Below are 24,142 nucleotides of genomic sequence, written 5' to 3'. Positions count from 1 at the left end.
CTTTATTTAAAAAAGTCTGAATTACACAGAGCTTTCTTTATGTAAGATTTATAACCATCAGCTTAAATTCAAGAAGGTACATAGAAAAATACATTAAATTATGAAAAGGGAAACTGGTGAACCATAGATCTAGTGTACCTCAGTTAGATGAAGTACCTTCAGTTTGTGCTACAATTCTTATTGGATATTATGTTTCATATAATGAAAACATAAAGCACCAGTGTAATATGAGATAGTAAAAAGGATTATGAATCAAATCTGAGCTCTGAGAGGGAGACCGTGTTTCCTCTAGCTCAGCTCCTGAATTGGAAATAACTATAAGCACTTCTAATGATTTCATAAATCATCAAGAAAAGTTGCACTACACACATTAAAGCTCTGTTTGTGTGTGTGTGTGTGCATGTGTGAAGTTGATTTCAGCCTATTACTTATGACAGCTAAGACTGGCCTGACATATGTTGTCAGCAAAGATGGAAGCTGTACACTGGTTAATACAAAAGCTTCCTCGCTTCAGAACAGGCAAACCACAGCCTGAGAGCTATTAGCAAGCAGCTTCCTCCAAGAGTCAACTGCAAGGTTAAATTGGCTGCAAGCTTCTCTCCGCGTAAATTGGAACCAGGCGAGCCCACAGTCTGTTAATGGTGTTATAGGTGAAATTTCTTTATAAGCTGACAATGGAGAACTGTTAGCTGCTTCTGGCTGCCGATCTTTGCTTGTTTGTGCATGTGTGTGTGCATCGGCATGCTTGTTGCTATGGCACGTGGGTCTCCTGATATTTTTGATAACATACATTGTTTTTCAGACAACACACCATCTGTACAGGTTATCCCTTGTCAACAGGTTGAGCGAGCTGTTGACACTAGAATACGCAAAAAGAAAGAGAAGGGGACAAGGGGTCAAGGTCAAAAGTTATTTACAAAGGACACTAAAGGTCAAATTCATTCTCATACACATGTAAATCATACTTTCAGAACATAAACATGCATAAATACTGTATATGACATCCCAATTGGCAAGACTTTAAAGGAATATTGCAGAATGACTAAAAATTAAACTTGTTTGAAAGCATCTGTTGCATGTTTTCAATTGCCATCGAAAATAATTTTGACTTGCCTCTCAGAATGTAAAATCAAAGTAAAAATGCATTTACACTGATGCACTTGCTATAAAAAAAATGTATGTATATATATATATATATATATATATATATATATATATATATATATATATATATATATATATATATATATATATATATATATATATATATATATATATAAATAGCAATAAAGAAACAGCTTTCTCTAGAAACTCGTCAGTCAGTCATTGTTTTGAGGAATGAAGGCTATACAATGCTTGAAATTGCCAAAAACTGAAGATTTCATACAAAGGTGTACACTATAGTCCCCGGTTATTTACCACATCTTAATTTTTTCATAGTAAGGAAAAAAAGGAAAGAATATGTTTTTTTTTTTTTTTTTTTATATACATACTATAAATCAATTGTTAAAACTATTGGCAGATTAATCAGTTATCAGCATTTTCCACCACCTTTGTTATCGGTATAGTCAAAATCCACTATTGGTTGACCTCTAGTTTAAAATATATATATAAAAATTTTTTTTAATGAAACTGTCACTCTGTTTAAAAGTATAACCATAACCTTTAAACATTGCATGTATTAGCATGATATTTGGTACGTAGAATCGCTTACAAACTTTGTCTGTGTAAAGTTATGTCCAATCTTTCAACTCATGTCATGACCATGTAAAACTGGAAAGACCTGATAATTCTCACATGATATCTGCACAAATATACAAGGAAGGAACAACATAACTTTGAATGGAGCAAACTCCACCGACAGTTCTTTCACCTAGAAACAGGATGATTTAGACAACTTTACAGCTGAAGAATTCATGCAAATACTTAAAGTAAAATACAGCTTCATTGTTTTGCCTTTACACACCCCAGTACAGTTTCCCCATAGGATTCTATTATAACTTTATTAAATGCGTTTTTTTCTTCACTTATACAAACAAGTAAGGGACGAGTTAAAGTTATTCTCTATGGTAACTGATGGCATGCCACAGATGCTGTCAATAGCGCTTAAATTGTATTTAATCCAGAATGTTTCTTTAACACTGTATGATTTACAAGCAGTGAGCTGTTTATTGGGTACCTTCCACCAAACACACTGTGTGTATGGTTAGAGAGATGGGTGAGTCAAGAACAGATCTCAGACCAGTATGTAATTAAAGTGGGTGTGTATCCCTCAGTGGACCGGCAGTGTCTGTCAGAGCAGATCTCGTTTCACATGAGAGAGACGTACTGTAACACCCAACAGCACTCTGTCAACTCTGCAGCCTCAGGTGCCAACAATTGTGAGGCATGTCCACCGTTGTGGACTGATGTATTGTGTGAATGGTCTATGTAGCACTAAGTCAACTGTCAAGATGAACAACTTCATATAACATGATGCACGCTGACATTCCATTATCAGAGATGCTGTTGGATGATGGCAAATGAGTCTACATACCAATACACTGCAAAAAATCACTTTCTTAATCATTATTTTTGTCTTGTTTTCCAGTAAAAATATCTTAACCCTTGTGCATCAATAAAAAAAGTTACTCAGAGGTCCTCAGAGGACAAAAATGTCAGCATCAAAAAACTGCAATAATACCAAATATTCATTCATTTTCAGGATTTTAACCCTTTAAATGCCAGTTTGTTTATATAATGGCACTGTTGATTTTTATGAAAAAAAAAAAAAAAAGAATTATTTTTTTGGGGATTATCACAGTCTGGGGTATGTCAATGATTAGCAGCAACACTGAATTTGATGCATTATTATTTTTTGTGCAGTGTCAGATTGAAAAAAAAAAAACACTCAGGACTTTAGAGGACAAAACTGTCCTTGTCAAAAAACTGCCATAAAAATATTATATATTAATATTATTTTCCACTTTTCACTTTTTTTAACCAACATCAGTCCTGATCATAACTACCAAATATTCATTCATTTTCAGGATTTTAACCCTTTAAATACCAGTTTGTTTACATAATGCCACTGTTGTTTTTCACACACACACACACACACACACACACACACACACACACACACACACACACACACACACACACATTTCTCAATACACACATACAGAACACACTCTGACATCCATATCACACACCCACACAATTTAAGCGGCATCATTTATTCAATTGGCCTGCAGTGCTCTATAATACAGCAAACAGAAAATAGGAAAAAAGCATGTATTTGCTCCATAGGCTAAAAATGAGATAAATGGCACCATCTGGTGGAAAATATTAAAAATGTATATTTTGAAGCCAGGGCTCCGGAATGAAAGCATAATATCATGATTTTATGCTTTAATGGCACTGGGATCAAATATTGCACTCCTAAGTGTAACTATTTTGTGTACACAGTGTATTATAGATGTATTATAGGAACTGAGGTTGAAATATCAAAATTCCCCCAAAAATACAAACCTTTGGCTAAATTTATGCCGTTGACATTAACACAACCAAAATGATCGAAAAAACTAAAATGTCCCGAAGGTCGCACAAGGGTTAACATCCTTAAAACAGAATTAATTTACAAGAAAAGCAAAATTGCATATTAAGACTTGTTTTCAGATAATATAATATAATATATTTTTTGTTTGTTTTTCTCATTTTTAGCAGTAAATCTAACTAAATTTAGTGAAGTTTATTTCTTGTTTTTAGTCTTATTTTACGCATTAATCAAGCAAATTTTAGTAAAGTTAATTTCTTATTTTAAGTGTTATTAAAGCATAAATCTTTCAAGGTACATCTGAAGTTTATGCTGAGAGAAAAATAAACTTAATTTGAGATATATTCCTTAAAAACAGGAAAGTCTTATTATCTTACACAACTTTGCTTCTTGTTTTTAAATATGTTTAGATATTTTTACTGGAAAACAAGACAAAATGGTCATTAAGAAATTAATATTATTATTTTTTTTACAGTGTGCCTTAATACAATGTGATTGTCTGTGAAATTGTGATATAATGGGAGGGCCAGTGGCCTCAGTGGACCAGGTTAAACCACTTTGCTGGGCCGTAGCCGCTGGGAACACAACGACTCTGGAATGGTGGAGAGAGTGGAAACCGCACACATCGGAGTAATTAACCTGAAGCCTGCAGACTGTGTGTGCATGTGGAAAGGAATGGTGCAGGAGTGTTAGTGAGAAGCTGTCAGAGTGCTGATTTAAGCGTGGCCTGTGGAGAGACGCCCACACAGAAAGGATCTTGTTGTTGTTTTGATGCATCTCTGGCATGGCGTCATCTGGGGGACCAGAACTGAGCGTGTTACCTCACCTCAGTGTCGCTGTTTTAGTTTTACAAATCCAGATGACCCATGTTGTCTAATATTATACAGCTAAAAAGTTCATGTGGATAGCCTAATCTAGAAAAATTTTATAGGAAATGTTTGAGTTTTTCAGAGCAGTATATATACGTATAAATATATGTAATCTGGAAGTTGTCACAAGCAATATATCTCAGTAACAATAAGATTTGGGGTCAATTCTACCCTCCAAAGTAACTTCATATTTTTTTTATGACTCTTGGGTAAATAAGAGAACATTATCAAAACATACTGACATATATTTAGACAAGGGTCAACTATATAATGAAGTAAGAATTTTACCGAGATGTTTTCATAGAAAAAGGCATTTTTCATAAAAGTCAGGTTGGGGCAGATTGTCACATAGGTTTAAAGTTTCATAAATGTATACAATTTATTACTTATAATATTTGTTAATATTTGTGTACATTACCTTACATTACCTGTACATTTAATTGTATTGAGCTTCATACTTTTAGATTTAGCTGAGAAGCCTGTAATAGGGTGTTTAATTCAGTTGTAGATTTAAAGGAATAGTTCACCCAAAAATTCACCTCATTTACTCACCCTCATGCCATCCCAGATGTGTATGACTTTGTTTCTTCTGCTGAACACAAACAAAGATTTTTAGAAGAATATCTCAGCTCTGTATGTCCATACAATGCAAGTGAATGGTGGCCAGAACTTTGAAGCTCCAAAAAGCACATAAAGGCAGCATAAAAGTAATCCAGACAATTCCAGTGGTTTAATCCTTGTCTTCAGAAGTGATATGATATGAAATATGAATGTGATATGAAATAGTGATCAATATTTAAGTCATTTTTTACTATAAATTATCTTCCCTGCCCAGTTGGTGGCTATATGCACAAAGAATGTGAATCACCAAAAACAAAAGAGGAAGAATGTGAAAGTGAAAGTGGAGATTTATAGCAAAAAAAAAAGGACTTAAATATTGATCTGTTTCTCACCCACACCTATCATATCGCTTCTGAAGATATAGATTTAACCACTGGAGACTTTTGGATTACTTTTATGCTGCCTTTATGTGCTTTTTGGACCTTCAAATTTCTTGCCACCATTCACTTTCATTGAATGCACCTACAGAGCTGAAATATTCTTCTAAAAATCCTTGTTTGTTTTCTGCAGAAGAAAGAAAATCATACACATCTGGGATGGCATTAGGGTGAGTAAATGAGAGAATTTACATTTTGGGGTGAACTATCCCTTTAAAGAGAGGTGTAGATTTTGTTATAGTGGTCATGATGGTGGGGACATGGTCCCCTGTCACCCCCCAATGTTCACATGAACCCTGAACCACTGATTTAATGGCAGGGTCCATTGCGACAACTTGCCCCAAGAAACGTTTGAATTCATATTGAAATCTAATGCAGACCTCCAGTAGGTATCTAGACAAATCTTAACACAGAGTGAGAAATTGTTGAGATTTCTTCTGAAACTCAAAAAAAGACATCTAAGATTTCTGTGATATTTTTCTCAGGAGACTAATCTGAATTTCATTTGTGATTCTTCTAAACAACAGGAAAGAACCCTCAAACTGCAGATCTCAGACCTGACTGAGAAGGTTACCTCACCTCAGTGTCATTGTTCAGGTTCCACAGATCCAGACGACCCATGCCGTCCACGGCAGCGAAGAGCGAGGGGTGCACAGGTGACCACATCACATCGTAGACATAGTCTGCATTGTCCTCAAAGGAGTAGAGTGGCTTGTTTTGCTGTAGGGGACATGAAAAGAGAAAAAGGAGGTGAAATATAAAGAGAGGAAGCAAATGAAAGGGCAAATGGGACAAGGAAGGAGGTGACGGGGTAAGGGAACAGGCAGAGGGCGAGAAAGTGGGTGAAGATGGAGAGAGACGCAGAATGAGAGAGGGAGAGAGAGAATGAGAGAGTGGCATGGGGAGTAGACTGAGTGGCGCTACTGCAGCCCTGAGGCCTGTCTGGGATTGGGCTAATTAAAACCTTTGCACATTCAAGCAGTGCCATAAAAAATGCTAGATGAAAGTCTCTCCAAGGTGTACTGTAAACTAAGTGTAACAGCTGTCTGTGGAATGGAAGAAAAGAGAATAAAAGGAGACAGAGAGAGAAAGGGTGAGGTAGAGAGAGAGAGTTTCTAAGGATAGCTAGATGCATTCCGAACAGGTACAAGGGAGACAGCTGGGCGGGAGCAATGCAGACCACAGCATGCTAATGAGCCACAGAGAGAGAGAAAGGAATGTGTACAGAGCCACTTGATTACACCAAAAAGACATCACATGCTGTGCATACTTACAGTACATACAGTGACCTCATAAAGTACTTGGACACTTAAGTCACACTTAAAAATGTATGAATTTCGTTGCATTAGAAAACAAAATATCAAAAGAAGAAGCGTCTGCAAACAAAGGATGCTAAAGCATTTCTCAGAACTAACTTCAGAGATGTTTTTGCAGATACTTTAAACCAACTGGTGCCAAGGTCATTTTTAGTGGATGTATGAAGACAGTTCCCCTCAACTTCACACATGAGCCCAAGCAGAGTAACCACAGGTGTAGTTCAGTACATTAACTATGGACATGTTCCACTAACATTTGACAGCCAGAAAGTGTCTCAATACTTCAATACTTCTATTGTTTTGTTACATTTAAAACCTTGTTTTGTTTCGACTCGTCCCTCCTTTTCTTTAAAAAAATAAAAATCTGGGTTACAATTACTTACAATGGAAGTCAATGGGGCCAATCTGTAAACATTAAAATACTCACCATTTAAAAGTATAGCCACAAGACGTAAACAATATGTGTGTTAACATGATTTTAGTGTGACAAGATCGCGAATTAAAATTTTCTGTGTAAAGTTACAGCCAGTCGTATAAATTCGTTGTCATGAAGTAACGTCAACAAACCCTAAAACTGTAAAAATGACGATTTAAACAACTGCACAGCTCAAATAATACTCCAGTTTTAACAGAACAATTAATGTAAGTGCTTTTACAAAATTATAAGCTTCACATATCTGCCTTTAAACCCTCCAAAAATTGGCCCCATTCACTTCCATTGTAAGTACCTAACTATAACATCTATTTTGTAATTTTTTAAAGAAAAGGAGGGACGAGTCGAAACTATTTTTTGTGGTAATCAACAGTATGCCACAAATGCTGTTGATTGAGCTTAACTTGTATTAACCCAAAATATTCCATTAAACAACTGTAAAACCCACTGAAGAGACTATACTTCTATCCCTCACAGCCTTGTTGTCATTCCTGTCAAAAATCAAAGATGGCGATGCTGTAAATAAAGTCTATTCTCTCCTTATCTTGTGTGCAAAGTCACCACCCATAAGAAATCCTCCAGTATGAAATGAATGGTGGTTGATATTACATATTCAGTACTGTTATGTATTGCTATGGTAATGTAGTTGTTTTGTTATGTTATGATCAGACCAGAACAGCCCAATTAGAACATGAACTGTGCTCATCAGTAGATCTGATCCACAGGATCCACAGCCACAAATCCAAATCCTGAAGGCGCCAGTGCTGATTCTGGCCTCCCCAAGGACTACAGATCAGTTTGCACACTATTTTTTTCCCTCTAACAGAGCGTGATATGCATACTTTTCAGCCTGCAAAGCAACGCACCTCTCATTCATTCAGTAACCTCTTTGACATCTCAATATATATCTAGCAGGATTTACTATTTGAATGTATTTCAAATAGTGGCACATTTGTGGCATAATATTGACTACAACAAAAAATTATTTTGACCTGTCCCTCCTTTTATTTATAAAAAGCAAAAGTTACAGTGAGACACTTACAATGGAAGTGAATGGAGCCATTTTTTGGAGGGTTTAAAGGCAGAAATGTGAAGCCCATAATTTTATAAAAGCACTTACATGAATTCTTCTATTAAAACTTGAGCATTGTTTGAGCTGTAAAGTTCTTTAGATTGTCCTGAGGTCATCATGGCAACAAAAATGACAAAAAGTTGTAAAATTTGATATAACTTTACACAGAAAAGATTAGCAAGTAATTTATCACACATTGTTTACGTCTTGTAGTTTAATGTTTACGGATTGGCCTCATTCATTTCCATTGTAAGTGCCTCACTGTAAACCAGATTTTTGCTTTTTTAAAGAAAAGTCCAAATTAATTTTTGTGGTAATACACATTATGTCACAAATGCTGTTGATTAATCTTAACTTGTATTGAACCCGTAATATTCCTTTTAAACTAACAGATTTAAACGTTTTCTTTTTGTTATATGAAGATCACATTAAAACTGTCTTGAAAACTTTTCACCATGTCTTTATAATTTATTTTTTGCTATTTTTCAAATGACTTTTATGTATACATTTTATTGTTTCACCTTTGTCCCAGAATCAGACTTTCAATTTAAAAATGTAAAAATCCATCATAAAAATAATTATGAAATTTAAAAATCTAGGATCATCAAAACAAATAACAAAATAATATTTATTTCAAAATTTAGTGTGTGAAAATAATTTATACAAATAAATTTTTACACAAAATATGCCTGTCCCACAGTTGTGGTGCCAACAATTCTGCCAATATGAGGCATGAGATGGGTAAAGAAAATAAACAAAAATCAATGTAAATATCACTTGTGATATTTTTGTGTGCTTTAAAAATTACAAACTGTAATTTTTTCAAATTATGCAAAAAGTGTGAAAAGAAAAAATGAAATTAGCCTGCTAGCTATGAAATTAGCCTTAGCAAACGAGTCTATTGGAATAAAATGGCAATGTTTTAAATGTTATTTCCATCACAGAATGCTATGAAACACAATCCATAATTTGAAATGATATGGAATGACATTGTGGCAGAAATAAAAAATGATAAAAATGACGGAATTATCCTGTGATGCATGTATAAACTGTTAGTGGACAAATTAAATAAACTAGTGGGAGTGTGAAAAGTGTGCTTTAAGAGGGTTCATTTTCTAAAAGTCCACAGGGCCACAAGTAAAGTGCCATTAACAGTCTCTATGCCGCTCAGACATGTCATCACCATCACAGACCTGGACGAAGACTGCTGTGCAGCCCGAAAAATCATTAAGAGCACTTAAGGACGCAAATTAGGACAAATGGAGGGTTTTCCAAACAGGGAGAGGGGTTTAACGGGAAGCACACTCCTGTTTTTCCTTCCCTGTTTTATAGGACGCCATTAAAGGGCACAAATTTAAGGCAGTGCAGCTATCTGTCTGCACTGACTTAGTTACAGAACATCCAGATAAATGGAGACAGCTTTACAATTATAAAAAATTTGAAAATCAAATACATAATGACTTTAATGTTTTAAAAAGTGTGAACCTGTCAGTGTCTAAAAATAGTGAGCTGGTGTCATTTGATACTCAGATTATTGCATGTGACTGATAATGTGCAGAGGCTCCCAGTGTGCTTAGCTCCAAGCTAAGGTGTGCCCAGAACCGCACACGGGATAAAAAGACAGGTCTTCATTCCTGCGGCTCTCCTCAAAGGGGAAAGAATTCCCCCGTCCCCAAAAAATAACACAGACACATCCATAACATCCCAGGAATGTTTTAATATCTGTCAGAATGCACAAAGCATGAGATTTGTGAGGAAAATGCATGGAGGCCAATTTATAGTGACAGGACGGTATGTTGTGGTTTCAGGAAGCTCAGCGCTTTATGTACGGTTGTGCACAGATAACGCTGAGTGTTACAACATGATATGTATACTGCAGACTGGGGTTTTCATTCATAGAGCTCAGCTGGATTATCCATGGCAAGGCCTGAGGCAGTAGATGTCCCACTTCTGTGTTAAATGACCCATGTCCACCCTCTTCTTCGGTTGTTTACTTTCCTCATTTCTGCCTGTTAACTCCTTTAAACTCCTTCATTTTCCTTTTTTTCTATAGTCTTGACATCATTGTGTGGGTCATTCTTGTTATGCAATACATTTTCAAATGTCGTCATATGTGTCTTGATACAATATATTGGATAAAACTCACAATTTTTAAAGATGGAAATCACAACTAAATGAACATACTGAATGGGTGAATTTTAAATAACTTCACTCAGTTACAGAGCTCAAAAGTTACTGCATAACAGGTATGACCCATATCTTCTCCAAACTCTTCCACTTTCCCCTCACTTTTTAAATCGTGCCTTTCTCCTCCCCTAACATTCCTACTATGTCCATCTTTTATTCATACTTGGCCTTCATGCTTCCCTCACTGTGGTTAATGTGATCTGAGCCAGTATCTCCAGACACAGATTGCAGTATCTGTGAGCACAACCATGTCCATACGTTTCCAGCCCTAGTTCTCTTTTGCTCAGTCTCTTTGGTCCTTGTGGTTTGAACCCAAATCAATAGACTCAATCATTCATTTCTGAACGTGCAGTTTAAACTCTAAGGCAGAAAACCACTGTCCAGCAATTTCAAGGCTTTAGACATACAATGGCTCAACCATCAGTAAAACAGACATACCATCTATATATAAGACAGATATACCGGCCAAGATACCGTCCTCATATCCTGATTAACAAAGCAAGGCTTAAAAGCTGATTCCCTTTCACTTACATAGGAAACTGTGAGTAAATTTTGAATTAGTCTGGTTTGCTAATCGCATATTAGGGTTTTAAAAGCAGCAGGAATGCCAGCCTCTATATGCCTAAGCAATAACTGAAAACATGCATATCACTCTTCACTTGACAAATGACTTCTCAGAATTAATTTAAAAATGATGGGTAGATTTTTGAAAGGTTAATTATTATTTGGTACATTCTGATGCAATGTGCTACGAATCTTCAGACTCTTAAAGGGATAGTTCTCCCAGAAATAAACATTTTCTCATCATTTACTCACCCTCATGCCATCTCAGATGTGTATGACTTTCTTTCTTCTGCAGAACAAAAACAACAATTTTAAAAAGAATATCTCAGCTCTTTTGGTCTTTTCAGTGCAAGTGAATGGTGACCAGACCTTTGAAGCTCCAAAAATCCTATAGAAATAACATAGAAGTAATCCATAAGCCTCCAGTGGTTTAATCTATAACTTCAGAAGCTATAATGATATGTGTGGGTGAGAAATAGATCAATATTTCTGTCCTTTTTCACTGTAAATCTCCAAATCTCCACAAAATGTGAAAGTGAAAGTGGAGATTTATAGTAAAAAAAAACAAAAAAACAAAAGGACTTAAACATCAATCTGTTTCTCACCCACACCTATCATATAACTTCTGAAGACATGGATTAAACCACTGCAGACTTATGGATACATTTTATGTTGCCTTTATGTGATTTTTGGTGCTTCAAATGTCTGGTCACTATTCACTTGCATTGTAAGGACCCACAGAGCTGAGATATTCTTTTAAAAATGTTTGTGTTCAGCAGAAGAAACAAAGTCATACACATCTGGGATGGCATGAGGGTGAGTACAGTAAATGATGAGAGAATTTTTAGAACTATCCCTTTAAATGAATCCAGTGAATGTGCTACAGAAATGGGGAGGATTTTCGGTGCATCACGACTTAAATTTCAGTCTGTTCATCTCAAAAATCTATCAAATACCTTCAAAAGATTTGGAATAAAGCTATTGTATGGCTTTAGAAAACTGGGAGTATAGCACATCATTTTATTGTTCTTTTTCGTCCTTTTTGAAGCTTGGCAGAATCACTGTACAATTTATGTTTTGGGAAAGAGCAGCCAGGACATTCTGCAAAATATCTTCTTTTGTGTTTCACAGAATGATATGAGGGTGAGTACATAATGACAAAAATGTCATATTTGGATGAACAATTCCTTTAATGATGCTGATTATTTGAATCCAGTCCCTGATCAGGGAGAGACGAAGTAAATCAATACAAACACTGCTGCCCAGAACTAATGGCTGCTGCACAGAGTATGGTTTTCATTAAAGTAAACTGTTAGTCATGATTAAATGTCTAAAGAATATCTTGCAATGGTGGATCTCTGATTACAGTGGGAAGGGTGTAAAGAATACTCTTACCTTTGTGCTCCACAACTTTACAGTCCAGTCAAAGGATGAGGTGACAAACAGATGGGAGAAGTCGACGGGGCCAACAGCACTGTGACAACTGATGCCTGTCACTGGCCCCTGATGGCCCTCAAACATCTCACCAATACCAGCTTTACTGTGGAGCAACACAGAGAGAAGTGCCTACTAAGGGTTTCCATGTTCAGTGTGTGAAATAGAATGTTTTGTATACTGTATCTTCTAGGGCTGGACGCTGCAACAATAGATTTGTGTCATTTGGTAGAGATTTGCACAGCTTTCAGCGGGCAGGACTGCTTTACATTATTTAATGTGCGAGAGTGACAAAGAAGCATTAAGAAATACATAAAAACCGAGCAGGATGGGTCCCAAACAATTCAAGACAAGAAAGAACTTGTTATTAAGGGGGGGTGTTAGGCACAACGATTAGTTGTTTACAGTTGCTGGGCACAGTTGTGCATATACTGTATGTGGCTCATATAATCAGCATTTAGAGTTCAACTATCCGTTTTAAATATTAGTCGTTTTTCCTGTTTAAAGTCTTTTGTTTTGAACTTAAAGGTTACATAATGTGAAGCTTTTTTGCACTGATGTAACGTGTGCTGGCTGCTGGCAATGATGATGACGACGGCATAGTGTAGAGAACCCAAGTGCAGTTTATTTACAAAGTGAGAACCAATAACCCTGACTACAAAACATGGACTTGACCAAACACATACATTCACATTCATTCAATACTTGACAACTAGAAAATGCAAACATGAGGGCTTAAATACAAGACATGGGAGAACATAAACCAATGAACAAACAGAACTCATAACAAGCTAATTAAACAATAAACCAATGAAAACATGACACATGAACATGGAGGGAAAACAGAAATCACATGACAAGGGAAACAGGAACTAAACATTTCAAAATAAAAGACATGAATCAACAGAATACACATGACAACTGATTCCAGACTTATTATTTTAATTTATGGATAATCTTACCTTTTGTTTTGCATGTATCCAGTGTTACTTTCATAATGTTCTTTACATTTTTTGATGAAAATTTCTTACTTTCAACATAACATTTTAGTTGACAATAATGTGCGAAATGACAAATAAATGAATAAAATGGTAACACACTAAACTTCAACAAAATATTCAAATAAACTGATAAATGTCTAAACTACTTACAAGTATTTAAACGTTTCAAATTAAAATCTTTAATATGTAAGATTAAACAACATGATAAAACTGTCCTGAGCTCCTGAAATAATAGCATATAATGAATATACTGAAGTATTTGCTACTTTTTAGAAGTTTCTCTGATGTGAATTCCTCATGTTTAGACATGCTTTTTCATCTACAGGTTTAATTAAAACCGTTTGATTATCCTCATGATGTCTCTTTTTCCTCTCGTCTTTGTTATCATTGACAAAATCCAAAAACTAGTGCTGTCAGTCGATTAAAATTGTTAATCGTGATTAATCACAGATTTTTAAAGTGCAGAAATTTTACTCTATATATTCTTATTTTACTGTCAAAATGCACTTATTTCCTTCTTAGGAAAGGAAACAAAACAATGTGTAACAATATAATGTTTTATACTGTGGAAGGCTTTGTTTGGAAAATGTTAAAAAAGATAGAAATGCACCAGTTCAAGTAACAATAAACATTTCCCAAAGTCTAAGTGGGAGGTTGACTAATAGAAAGAAATATGCAATCTTAGGTTGCAAATTCATTGCAATGCTCATTAAATCTCTTAAACTCTCATCCTCCACAGGCTGTGGCCATCCCTTTTGCTAAAGCAACCATGAAGCCGCATTCTCCATTCGCATCAGGACGTCAATGCCAGCGTCAATGCCAGCGTCAATGCCAGCGTCGAGCACCGCTTGACTTGACTTGACTTATATACAACAAATAGTGTTGAGAGCTCCTTCTCCATCATTTGATCACTGACATGACTGGTGTGTGTGTTTGTGGTGTGTGCATCAGTGTAATGACTCCAGGTGGACACATCACAAAGGTTCAGCCCTGCTCCGACCAGTTTATATGCTGGTTCATGCTTTAATAACGGTAAATGTCTTAATCATGATTAAGAAATAATAACTCATTAAACTTTATAAATGAATTGCATGCGTTAACGCGTTAACTTTGAGAGCTCTACAAATAACATTTCGTCAACTAACTTTTTCGGCAGCAATTTTGTTGACAAGATTCATACATGCATGTAACAAGTTCCAAAGAATAAAAAAATGATATAGGCCTTTCTATCATTTGTAATGTATTTAATTCACTTGATTATGATAAATTAGCCATTACCACATTGTTATTTCTAAGATAAACCATTTTTTTTAATATCCAGCAAAAATAACTATATTATGATGTACACTCACTGAGCACTTTATTACTGAGCACTGTACACCTAAATATTCATGAGATTATCTAATCAGCCAATCATGTGGCAGCATTGCAGTGCATAAAATCATGCAGATCCGGGTCAGGAGCTTCAGTTAATGTTCACATCAACCATCAGAATGGGGAAAAAATGTGATCAAGTGATTTAGACCGTGGCATGATTGTTGGTGCCAGATGGGCTGGTTTGAGTATTTCTGTAACTGCTGATCTCCTGGGATTTTCACGCACAACAGTCTGTAGAGTTTACTCAGAATGGTGCCAAAAACAAAAAACATCCAGTGTGTGGCAGTTCTGCAGAAGGAAACACTTTGTTGATGAGAGAGGTCAACAGAGAATGGCCAGACTGGTTCGAGCTGACAGAAAGGCTACAGAAACTCAGATAGCCACTCTGTATAATTGTAGTGAGCAGAATAGCATCTAGGAATGCACAACATGTCAAAACTTGAGGCGGATGGGCTATAACAGCAGAAGACCACATCGGGCACTTTATTAGGACCATATTGTTCCAAATAAAGTGCTCAATGTGTATATTTCGAAACAATATTAATATATAAAAGTACTTTATATACAATAAAAGTACTCATACTGTGATATAATTTTTTGGTAATAACACACACCCCTAGTATGTGCCACTCACCTGCCATGTCTGGATGCTGTATACACCGTTCCCTCCTCACTGCCAACTATATAATTATTGACATCTCCAGTAGGGAAGGCCATCCCAGTCACGGCCACTGGCTTAGATTTATTATACACCAGCTCCATGCTCTCCTTCAACACAAACACTTCACAATTCAACATACAGGACTGATGTAACTATATATAACATGTATTAATACTAATAAAAGACAATGGCTGCAAGCAAGTTGACCTTTATACAGATCCTAAAAGGTGATGTGATTGACACTGGTACAGTGTCATGCATGAGTAAATGTGTCAGAGCTGTGTCAGCACTGACCTGAGGCTGTGACAGCATATCCAGACTCCAGGAACACATCCTGCCGTCTGTGGATACAGTGATCAAGTTGTTGGCGTTCTGGGTGCCAACCACATTTACGCAGTACACGGGGTGCTTCAATAAGAGAAAAAGCATGTTTCATGTTCCAAATTGTCTAATAAATCTGAGGAATTCAAGAAAGCATGAAATTCTTTATCTATCACTTTTATGCCCTGCAAACATGTTACAATACAACACATGTGGATACCCACTTCTAATTAACATGTTGGGCTATCTCAACTACACCCACTTTTCTGTTTCAATATGACAATGTCCCTGTGCACAAAGCGAGGTCCATAAAGAAGTGGTTTACTGAGTCTGGAGTACTGCCTATTAATACCCAAGTTTTGAAATTAAGGGTGTGATGTTTGGGTCTCCACATACTTTTGGCCATGTAGTGTATCTAGGGATTGGCCTTTAATAAAGGCTATAAACTGAATGTCTACACAGACACAATACATAGCCTGTGAACTAACCTGGCCCGGGCATCTGCCGGTCTGCATATACAGTTGATTGTGTTAATCCATTATGTCGTTATTGCTGTCAATTGGATTTTTGTTTTTTTGGCCAACAATAGGCTCTTTGAGAGGGCCCGGTGGAGTGGTGAGACGGCAGTCGGGACATAGGGTTTCATTATTGAGGGCACGGAAGTTTAAACCCTCAGCATGTATGGCATTCAGGGGCCATGTGTGTGGTAACTGAGCACAATAAGGGTCTATGGACATCCCTTTGCTCAGCCACTAGGCTTTACTGTCTTTATTGCATGACAAGGAGTTAGATGGGGCTCATTGAGCCTGACTGTGCTGACAGACTTAGTCTGACCCAGGGAAGATGGTGGGCAGCCTTTTGCACTAAAGAAGACTAAATGCAGCAGCTTTATTTAATATGATTGTATAAGACACTATGAAAACACTTGACTGAATCTATTATGAAGTTTAACAAGGATGATTATATCTGTTCTGCAGGGATCTTTAACTGGGGATTCACAATCCACAGAGTCTGCTACTTACTGTTTGATTGCAAACAACTTTTGGTGAAAAAATTAAAATATGCATTAAACAAAAATGCAATATTAATTTAACTTCAACCAAAGCTAAAGTTATGATTCTAATGTTTAGCTAAATATTTCATTGTCCTTCCCACATTCAAGTGTATTAAGAAATATTAAAAAGTAATATGCACATGTAAAAGTATATGACCCTGTAAATCAATTATTATTTTAATGCTTTGTAATTTAAACATCATAAAGTACTGTATGTATGGTTAATACATTAATATGGTACTATGCACTTGTTTTTATAGGCCAGACTTCAATTCAATTCAACACTCAAAATTAATCAATATGTAACGTCATGGTCCCTATTCAGGCTCAATCCACCAAGAGGTCCTTGGTCTAAAAAAGGTTGAAGACTTCTGATTTAGGGTGTTGCTTGGGTCTTACTGTGTGTGCAGCAGCAGACAGGGGGGTCCTCTGGACTGGTGTTCTCCTGTGGCTTCTGTTGTCCCAGAGAACAATTTGCCCTGAGTATGTGCCACCCACCAACAGGTTAGGATGAAACCGAGCAAAACCCACAGACACCACTGGAGACTGGAGAGAAGATGAAAAAACAACATCTTTAAGATAAAAAAAGGAAAAGACAGAAAAAATACTCAAAGAGAGAAAGATGGAGGGAGAGAGGGAAAGAGAAAGAAAAAGAGAGTGAGAGCTGGTTAAAACTTTGCTGAGAAACATAGCTTAAACTGGTAGCTGTGTTTTGGAACATGATAGCTGGTTTATAGCTGGTCCAAGATGGTCATTAAGTGGTCCAAGCTGATTATTAGCTGCTCCAAGCTGGTCATTAACTGGTCCAAGCTGGTTATAAATTGGTTCAATCTGGTAATTAGCTGATATAAGCTGGTCCAAGCTGCTCATTAACTGGTCCAAGCTGATTATTAGCTGCTTCAAGCTGGTCATTAACAGGTATAAGCTGGTCCAAGCTGGTTATTAACTGATCCAAGCTGGTTATTAGCTGGTTCAAGCTGGTTATTAGCTGGTCCAAGCTGGTTATTACTTTGCCCAAGCTGCTTGTTAACTGGTCCAAGATGCTCATTAGCTGATTCAAGCTGATCATTACCTGGTTCAAGCTGGTTATTAGCTGGTCCAAGCTGGTTAACAGGTCCAAGCAGGTCAGTAGCTGTTCCAAGCTGGTAATTAACTGGTCTAAGCTGGTTATTCCTTGTCCAAGCTGGTTATTAACTTGTCCAAAAGGTTATTAGCTGGTCCAAGCTGGTTATTAGCTGGTCCAAGCTGGTCATTAGCTGGTTATTAATGGGTCCAAGCTGCTTATTAGCTAGGCCAAGCTGGTCTTTAGCTGGTCCAAGCTGGTTATTAACTGGTTCAAGCTGGTTATTATTGGGCCAAGCTGATCATTAGCTGGTCTAAAGTGGTTATTACTTGATCCAAGCTGCTTATTAGCTGGTCCAAGCTGATCATTAGCTGATGCAAGCGATCATTAGCTGGTTCAAGTTGGTAATTAGCTAGTTCAAGTTGGTTATTAGCTGCTCCAAGCTGGTTAACTGGTCCAAGCAGTTCATTAGCAGTTCCAAGCTGGTCATTAACTGGTCCAAGCTGATCATTAACTGGTCCAAGCTGGTTATTATCTGGTCCAAGCTGGCCATTAGCTGGTCTAAACTGGTTATTACTTGGTCCAACCTGCTTATTAGCTGGTCCAAACGGGTCATTAGGTGGTCCAAGCTGGTCATTAACTGGTCTAAGCTGGTTATTAGCTGTTCCAGGCTGGTTAACTGGTCCAAACTGGTCATTAGCTGGTCTAAGGTGGTTATTAGCTTGTCCAAGCTGGACATTAACTAGTCCAAGCTGGTTATTAGCTGGCCCAGCTGGACATTAACTGGCTCAAGATGGTTATAATATTGTTCAAGATGGTCATTAGCTGGTCCAATCTGGTTATTAGCTAGACCAAGCTGTTAGACCATCTTGGACTAGCAACAAACAAGCTACCATCTGGTTATATCATCTTAAAATGGTAAATTGGAAAATGGTACCTGGATGAAAAGCTAATGACCAGCTGGGACCTGCTCACAACTAGCTAGAAACCAGTTAGGAAACAGCTACCAGCATAAACTGGATTTTCAGTTTCACTATAAAGGTCACTATAAAGGTCTCATGTAGGGGAGGGTTTTGGGCAAAGTACCAATCTATGTTAAGGATTGAGGGAGTAGCAGTTTTATATTACAGCATCATAAACAGAGAGCAGTAGAGCAAAGAGCGTTTTGTTGTGACAGCCTTGGCCTTGAACTTTCCCTCCGTCTTCACTTTTATTGAGTTTTTGGTTCCTCTTCAGTGCGTTTCACATAATTTGCCCTTAAGCATATTTTCACACAGAATTCTCTTTAGTACATCTCGTGCCCCATACTAAGCATTTTTACAATTATTTCAGCAGACCAATTACTGACAAGAACGAGACAACATTATTTTGTTTTACTTGCAACACTGCCCTTTTTGGTTGGGTGTGACAGCAGCAGGACACAAGTGTAAGAGACATTGTTTTCATAGCGCTCTCCAGTCGTCTGTAAAGCAAAGACTATGACAGAGAAACTGTCTCCATTCCTACACCGCACCATCTGCGGCCGGCCAGTCATGCACCCTGAGTTCATTTTAAAGTGACTGGAAAACAAACCAGAGAAAAAGAAAACACACTTCTCTTTTCTTTCATTCGTTGCCCCCTCTAAAAAAATACAGCTTCCAAAAGGGTTAGAGAGCAGCCCCACATGTGAGGTGGTTTTTTAAAAGGACTTAAAATAAACCAAGTTGGAAGGGTAAAAATAAAGGCGAGACTCGACCATCAGAAATAAAAAAGATCCTGGAGTGGAGTTTATTTACACTCAGGACGCACAGGCAAATCTGGTTTAAAGTTTAAATGCATTAAGACAAAAGTGTTTGATGGTTGCACTGGAGATTATTTGGAAACTCAGAAATACATCTGACTGTGTGATTGACTGAGGCCTGACTGGGCGATATCATGAGGACTACAGTATTATCATGAAAAAAAAAAAAAAACAGTAACTTGCATGTAAGGATGAAACCAAATATCCAAGTTTTGAGGAAGGGGGATGAAAATGTTTTAGAATCGGTCATTGAAAAACTCAAATTGATCAACAACTATTCAGAATTTTGGGGGTGATGTGCCCATGGTGGTTACTACCCTGCTTGCATTGCATTATACCGCCTGCAGAAAAGACCAGCATGAATTTCCATGCTGGTCCAGGCTGGTTTTTGCTGGTTAGTGATGGTTTGGTATTGGTCTAGCTGGTGAACCAACACAGCCATGCTGCATCATCAAAACTTGCTGGTTGAGAAATTGTTTTAGCCATAAACCTTAATCAACAAACAAGACTTAATATCTTACATAATTTTGCTTTTCAAGTAAACATATCTTGACTTAAGGATGTTAAGATATTTTTACTGGAAAAAACACTAAGAAAATGACTTTTGCACTGTCCACCGGCTGCAATAATACAGTAACTGGACATGAAAAGCCAGCATTTCAGTTAATAAATTGATTAGTATGTTTAAAGAGGTTGAAAAGTTTCACTCAAGCCTTGATTAGTCTAATTGCTAGTACTGCTGGAAAAGGATCTCTGTTCTGTGATTAATGATCAGTCAGTCCTGAATACTAACAGTGAGGCAGGAGTGCATTGCTGTTCAAACACTCGGCTATTTCAATCAGAGCCACAAGGCCGACCTCTGAACCATCTCTCTTTCTTCTCTCTCTTATAGTCATGTGTCAGGGACACGCTCCTCAGACCAGCTCTTCATTACTGGGCTAATGAACATGAGCTGGGGTCACCACAACAAGAGGGTAATAACTCCACTATGAAGCCATTAATCAGAGACTTAATGAAGTATTGTAACCTGAAACCTCAGCTCAGGAGAGCAGTCCAGCCAACAGCCAATCACAGCCGTCTCTGGCCTCTTTATACACTGCAGGCCTCTGTTTTTATCAGACTCGTCTACTGTGTTATCATCACTGTGTCCCGCATCAACCTCTGACTAAAGAATCGATCTGTCCTTGAAGATACTAAGTCTAAAGGCTTAAAAGGATAGTTCACCCAAATGAGAAGATTCTGTCAGCTAAATATTTCATTGTCCTTCCCACTAGGGGTGGGTAAAAGTACCAATTTTCCAATGCATCGCGATCTTCATTGTGTACTTAATAGCATTGCTTGTCCCTGCTGCTTTTGACCCTATCAGAACAAACCTGCGATCTCTTTTTGGGTCACGACCCACCAGTTGAGAACCACTGTATTAGATAACTTTTAATTGGATGAGCTTTGAAATATTTAATTTCTTTCTTTCCATTTTGATGTAGATTGTTGTCATATGTGCACATCATTTAAACGGATTTTACTGTTTACTACTCGACATTGGTCATCACAGTAAGGGAGTCATAATTGGCTTAGTGATGAATAACATGTCATACAGCAATCTAACTGTATAAAACATCTGATGTATACTTGCCTCATTACTGTAACCACATAAATCCAAAGAGACCTTTTGCTCCATTACGAAGCACAGATAAATATGACGAGTATTTGAACTCTCTTTAAAGTCATAATCTAAACATGGCAAAGGCGCAAAACGCAAAGAGGAAAAGGCATGAAAAGGCTGTATATTCACACCATATGCCTCCTCTTCAATCTTCAATGCAGGGATCCTGAAACTAACTCCTTAGCTTTACCATGGAGGCCCATAAACACCACGATTCAAGCACTGTGCTGCACATGCAGGCTTTCGCTACTGGAATTAGCTCAATTTGTCCTAATAGGCTGGTTGGCTGGTTCCGCCAAATGGGAAACTAGGCAGTGGATTATAGTTCCGCTAACTGTAAGGATGTCATAAGGGTGCATGCGGTCGACTAATGAAAGGGATCTTTTCATAAGAAGTTCTGCTGTCTTTCTGTAGCAGATTTATGTCACATTTCTTGAAACTACTAAGATTTTAGGTCAGTGACCTGCTTCAAATGGCACCAAAGTACATAAACATTCAGGGGTGTGTATCCCAGGGGGAGAGTGAAAACGTCCACCCAATTTGGAAAAACAGCAATTTGTCAATATTACAGTAAACATCCCTGTTGAAAACACAACCAGCAGATGTTGTGTTTTGGATGCTGATATCCCCACCAGGCTATCTTAGCCCACAAGCCTCCCTTGGTAAACCAGCACTACCCATTTCAATAAGGCTCTGGCAACAGGCATTTTTTTGCTTGTGAATAAATAAGCTTTTCTGGTCCATCAGCTAGACCATGCCAAATTAGCTCTAACCAGCAATAAACCAGCTAGGACCAGCATGGAAACACATTTTTGCATCTTTCCATGCTATTTTTCAATTGTTTTCCTATGTAAACATTCGCTAGACAGATGTCTTTGACCGTTGTGCTGCATCTCACTGTTATTTTAGCCTGTCAAGTTAAAAAGAACTTCAACTGTTAAAAACGCATCTTGAGACACCTGCGTTCTGCTCTATTTGTGGGGATGCATATAGCTTTTTTTTTTGACACTTTAGCAATAGCAATGCAGCTTTGTCTATGTACACTTGTACACTGAAATTCAATGGCTTATTATAACTAATGTAGTCGACACTGTCAGTCTGAAGTCAATTAATCCCTTTTCATGTGATTCACAAAACACATCTGTAGGAAATACAACGTGTGGTGGATTTCCGAAACGTACTATATTATGGCAAGGGAAGACTCATTAATATTAATGAGGAAAGCGCTACCTGATTTGTTAGGGTTACTGAAGGTTTAGGGGTTGGGTTATAATTTCTCTGACCAATAAGGTAGCGCTTACCTGATGAATATTACCGAACCGTCCGATCAGTTATCGCTTTACTCATGAATATAAATACTTTTCCTCTGCCATCCTACATTTCGGAAACTTTCCAGCATGTGTGGAGGCCGATGGCTCTGCACTGAAAGAGCGAAGTGGCTCAAACGTACTTTGATAAAGATGACACAGATGCTACAGTAACCTCCAATATATGCAAAGTGGCCTTCAAATATAGTATAACAGAAATACTAGTGCTATGCATTATCATTTAAAAAGGTACCTGCTAGCGCTAGTTAGTGATTTTCAACATGATCAGCAAAACTTTGTGTGTTTGGACATCTGACCTGGTTGCTGTTCACTTGTACAAGAACACGATTCGGTGACAATCAGATAAGTGCTTCAAATTTGAGTATGATGACATGACTGAATGCATCCCCATCCTGCACAACAGATCCCGTGTCCACCCGTAATGATCTGAACAAGTGGCTGCAAGAGGAGAGGGAACTGCCTGCAGCTACAGGTAGTTCAGGCAAAACTAAAATATGTTCAGACACTTATGTTAACTTTGTCTAAGTTACAGCTCGACATCTACCTACCTACTGTCGCACATTTCTAATAAAAAGGTGCTTATGAGGAGATAACATAATGGTTGATGTTTTTTCCATCCAATCCTTTCACATACAAAACAACACTCAGACCGTCACTCATAATTTCACCCTCAGGTGTCAATGACATCAAGACTAGTCAAATTTGACTCGACTAATGGGCTCAAATAGTCGACTATTACAAATCAGAAGTCGTGCAACCCCTATTACAAGCACAGCTCAATGTCTGACAACCTGGAGCTTTGATGATATTACAATTGACAAGTGAAAATGCAAGTGAAAACAATCCCTTTTCTGCAGTTTAATGGGTTTCACTAGCATTAAGTGAATGGCACATGATAATATCAATGGGAAAGTATCAGTATGTGATAATCCACCGGACTAAACCCTTGAGGAGAGATGGTATTAGGGGAAAGAAGGGAACACTCCCTTCTTTGTTGCCCCCTTTTTGCAGGTAGTCATCAGGGAGGGGGTGACTGTGTAACAAATAGTACATTAACTGCCGCCTCTCCTGAAGCCAGTATTGCTATATTAGTGATTTCTTCGCTAGATTTATCGAGTAAAAGAGCAATCTAGTGACTAGCGACAATTTTAGCAACTTTTATAGACAACTTTAGCAACGTTCTTCCACATCTGGTGACACAAAAAACATCAGGTCTATCGTGAATGATGTCTCATTTTTCTCAGTGTTCTAGCGCACCCCTTTGTTTTTCAAGTAATATGACTGACCTGCATGCCATCAGGAGTTGGATTTATGTATGCACATACAGATGTTCTATAAATCGAATGACTGATGAGCTTACGTGTTGTTGGTATTTGTTGTGACAATCTCAACCTCAATTCACGTGCATGCCAGGGGCAGTTGTGGGGGGGGGGAAGCAATATAACACGTCGGACCACTGCATATACAGTAGATCCATGTATCC

The 24,142-nt window shown here is 37.5% G+C and overlaps 1 protein-coding gene across 5 annotated transcripts in view; it reads right to left on the bottom strand.

Annotated features, from left to right (window-relative positions):
* LOC127425279 (cytoplasmic dynein 1 intermediate chain 1-like) overlaps positions 1-24,142 on the bottom strand; it is a 95,649-nt gene that overhangs the window by 6,682 nt on the left and 64,825 nt on the right. For 4 of the 5 annotated variants that reach the window (XM_051671042.1, XM_051671043.1, XM_051671044.1 and 1 more), the window contains 5 exons: positions 17,225-17,371; positions 15,745-15,858; positions 15,424-15,557; positions 12,373-12,517; positions 5,985-6,125 (listed from right to left, as the gene is read on the bottom strand). In XM_051671042.1, coding sequence (XP_051527002.1) covers positions 5,985-6,125; positions 12,373-12,517; positions 15,424-15,557; positions 15,745-15,858; positions 17,225-17,371 — 681 coding nt within the window. Of the gene's footprint in view, positions 1-5,984; positions 6,126-12,372; positions 12,518-13,123; positions 15,078-15,423; positions 15,558-15,744; positions 15,859-17,224; positions 17,372-24,142 lie in introns of those variants that run through there. The other variant, XM_051671046.1, reaches the window with a different exon arrangement.

The sequence above is a fragment of the Myxocyprinus asiaticus genome, chromosome 34, assembly GCF_019703515.2.
Source record: "Myxocyprinus asiaticus isolate MX2 ecotype Aquarium Trade chromosome 34, UBuf_Myxa_2, whole genome shotgun sequence".
NCBI classification, from domain to species: Eukaryota; Metazoa; Chordata; class Actinopteri; order Cypriniformes; family Catostomidae; genus Myxocyprinus; species Myxocyprinus asiaticus.
This window is presented reverse-complemented; position numbering and strand designations above follow the sequence as displayed.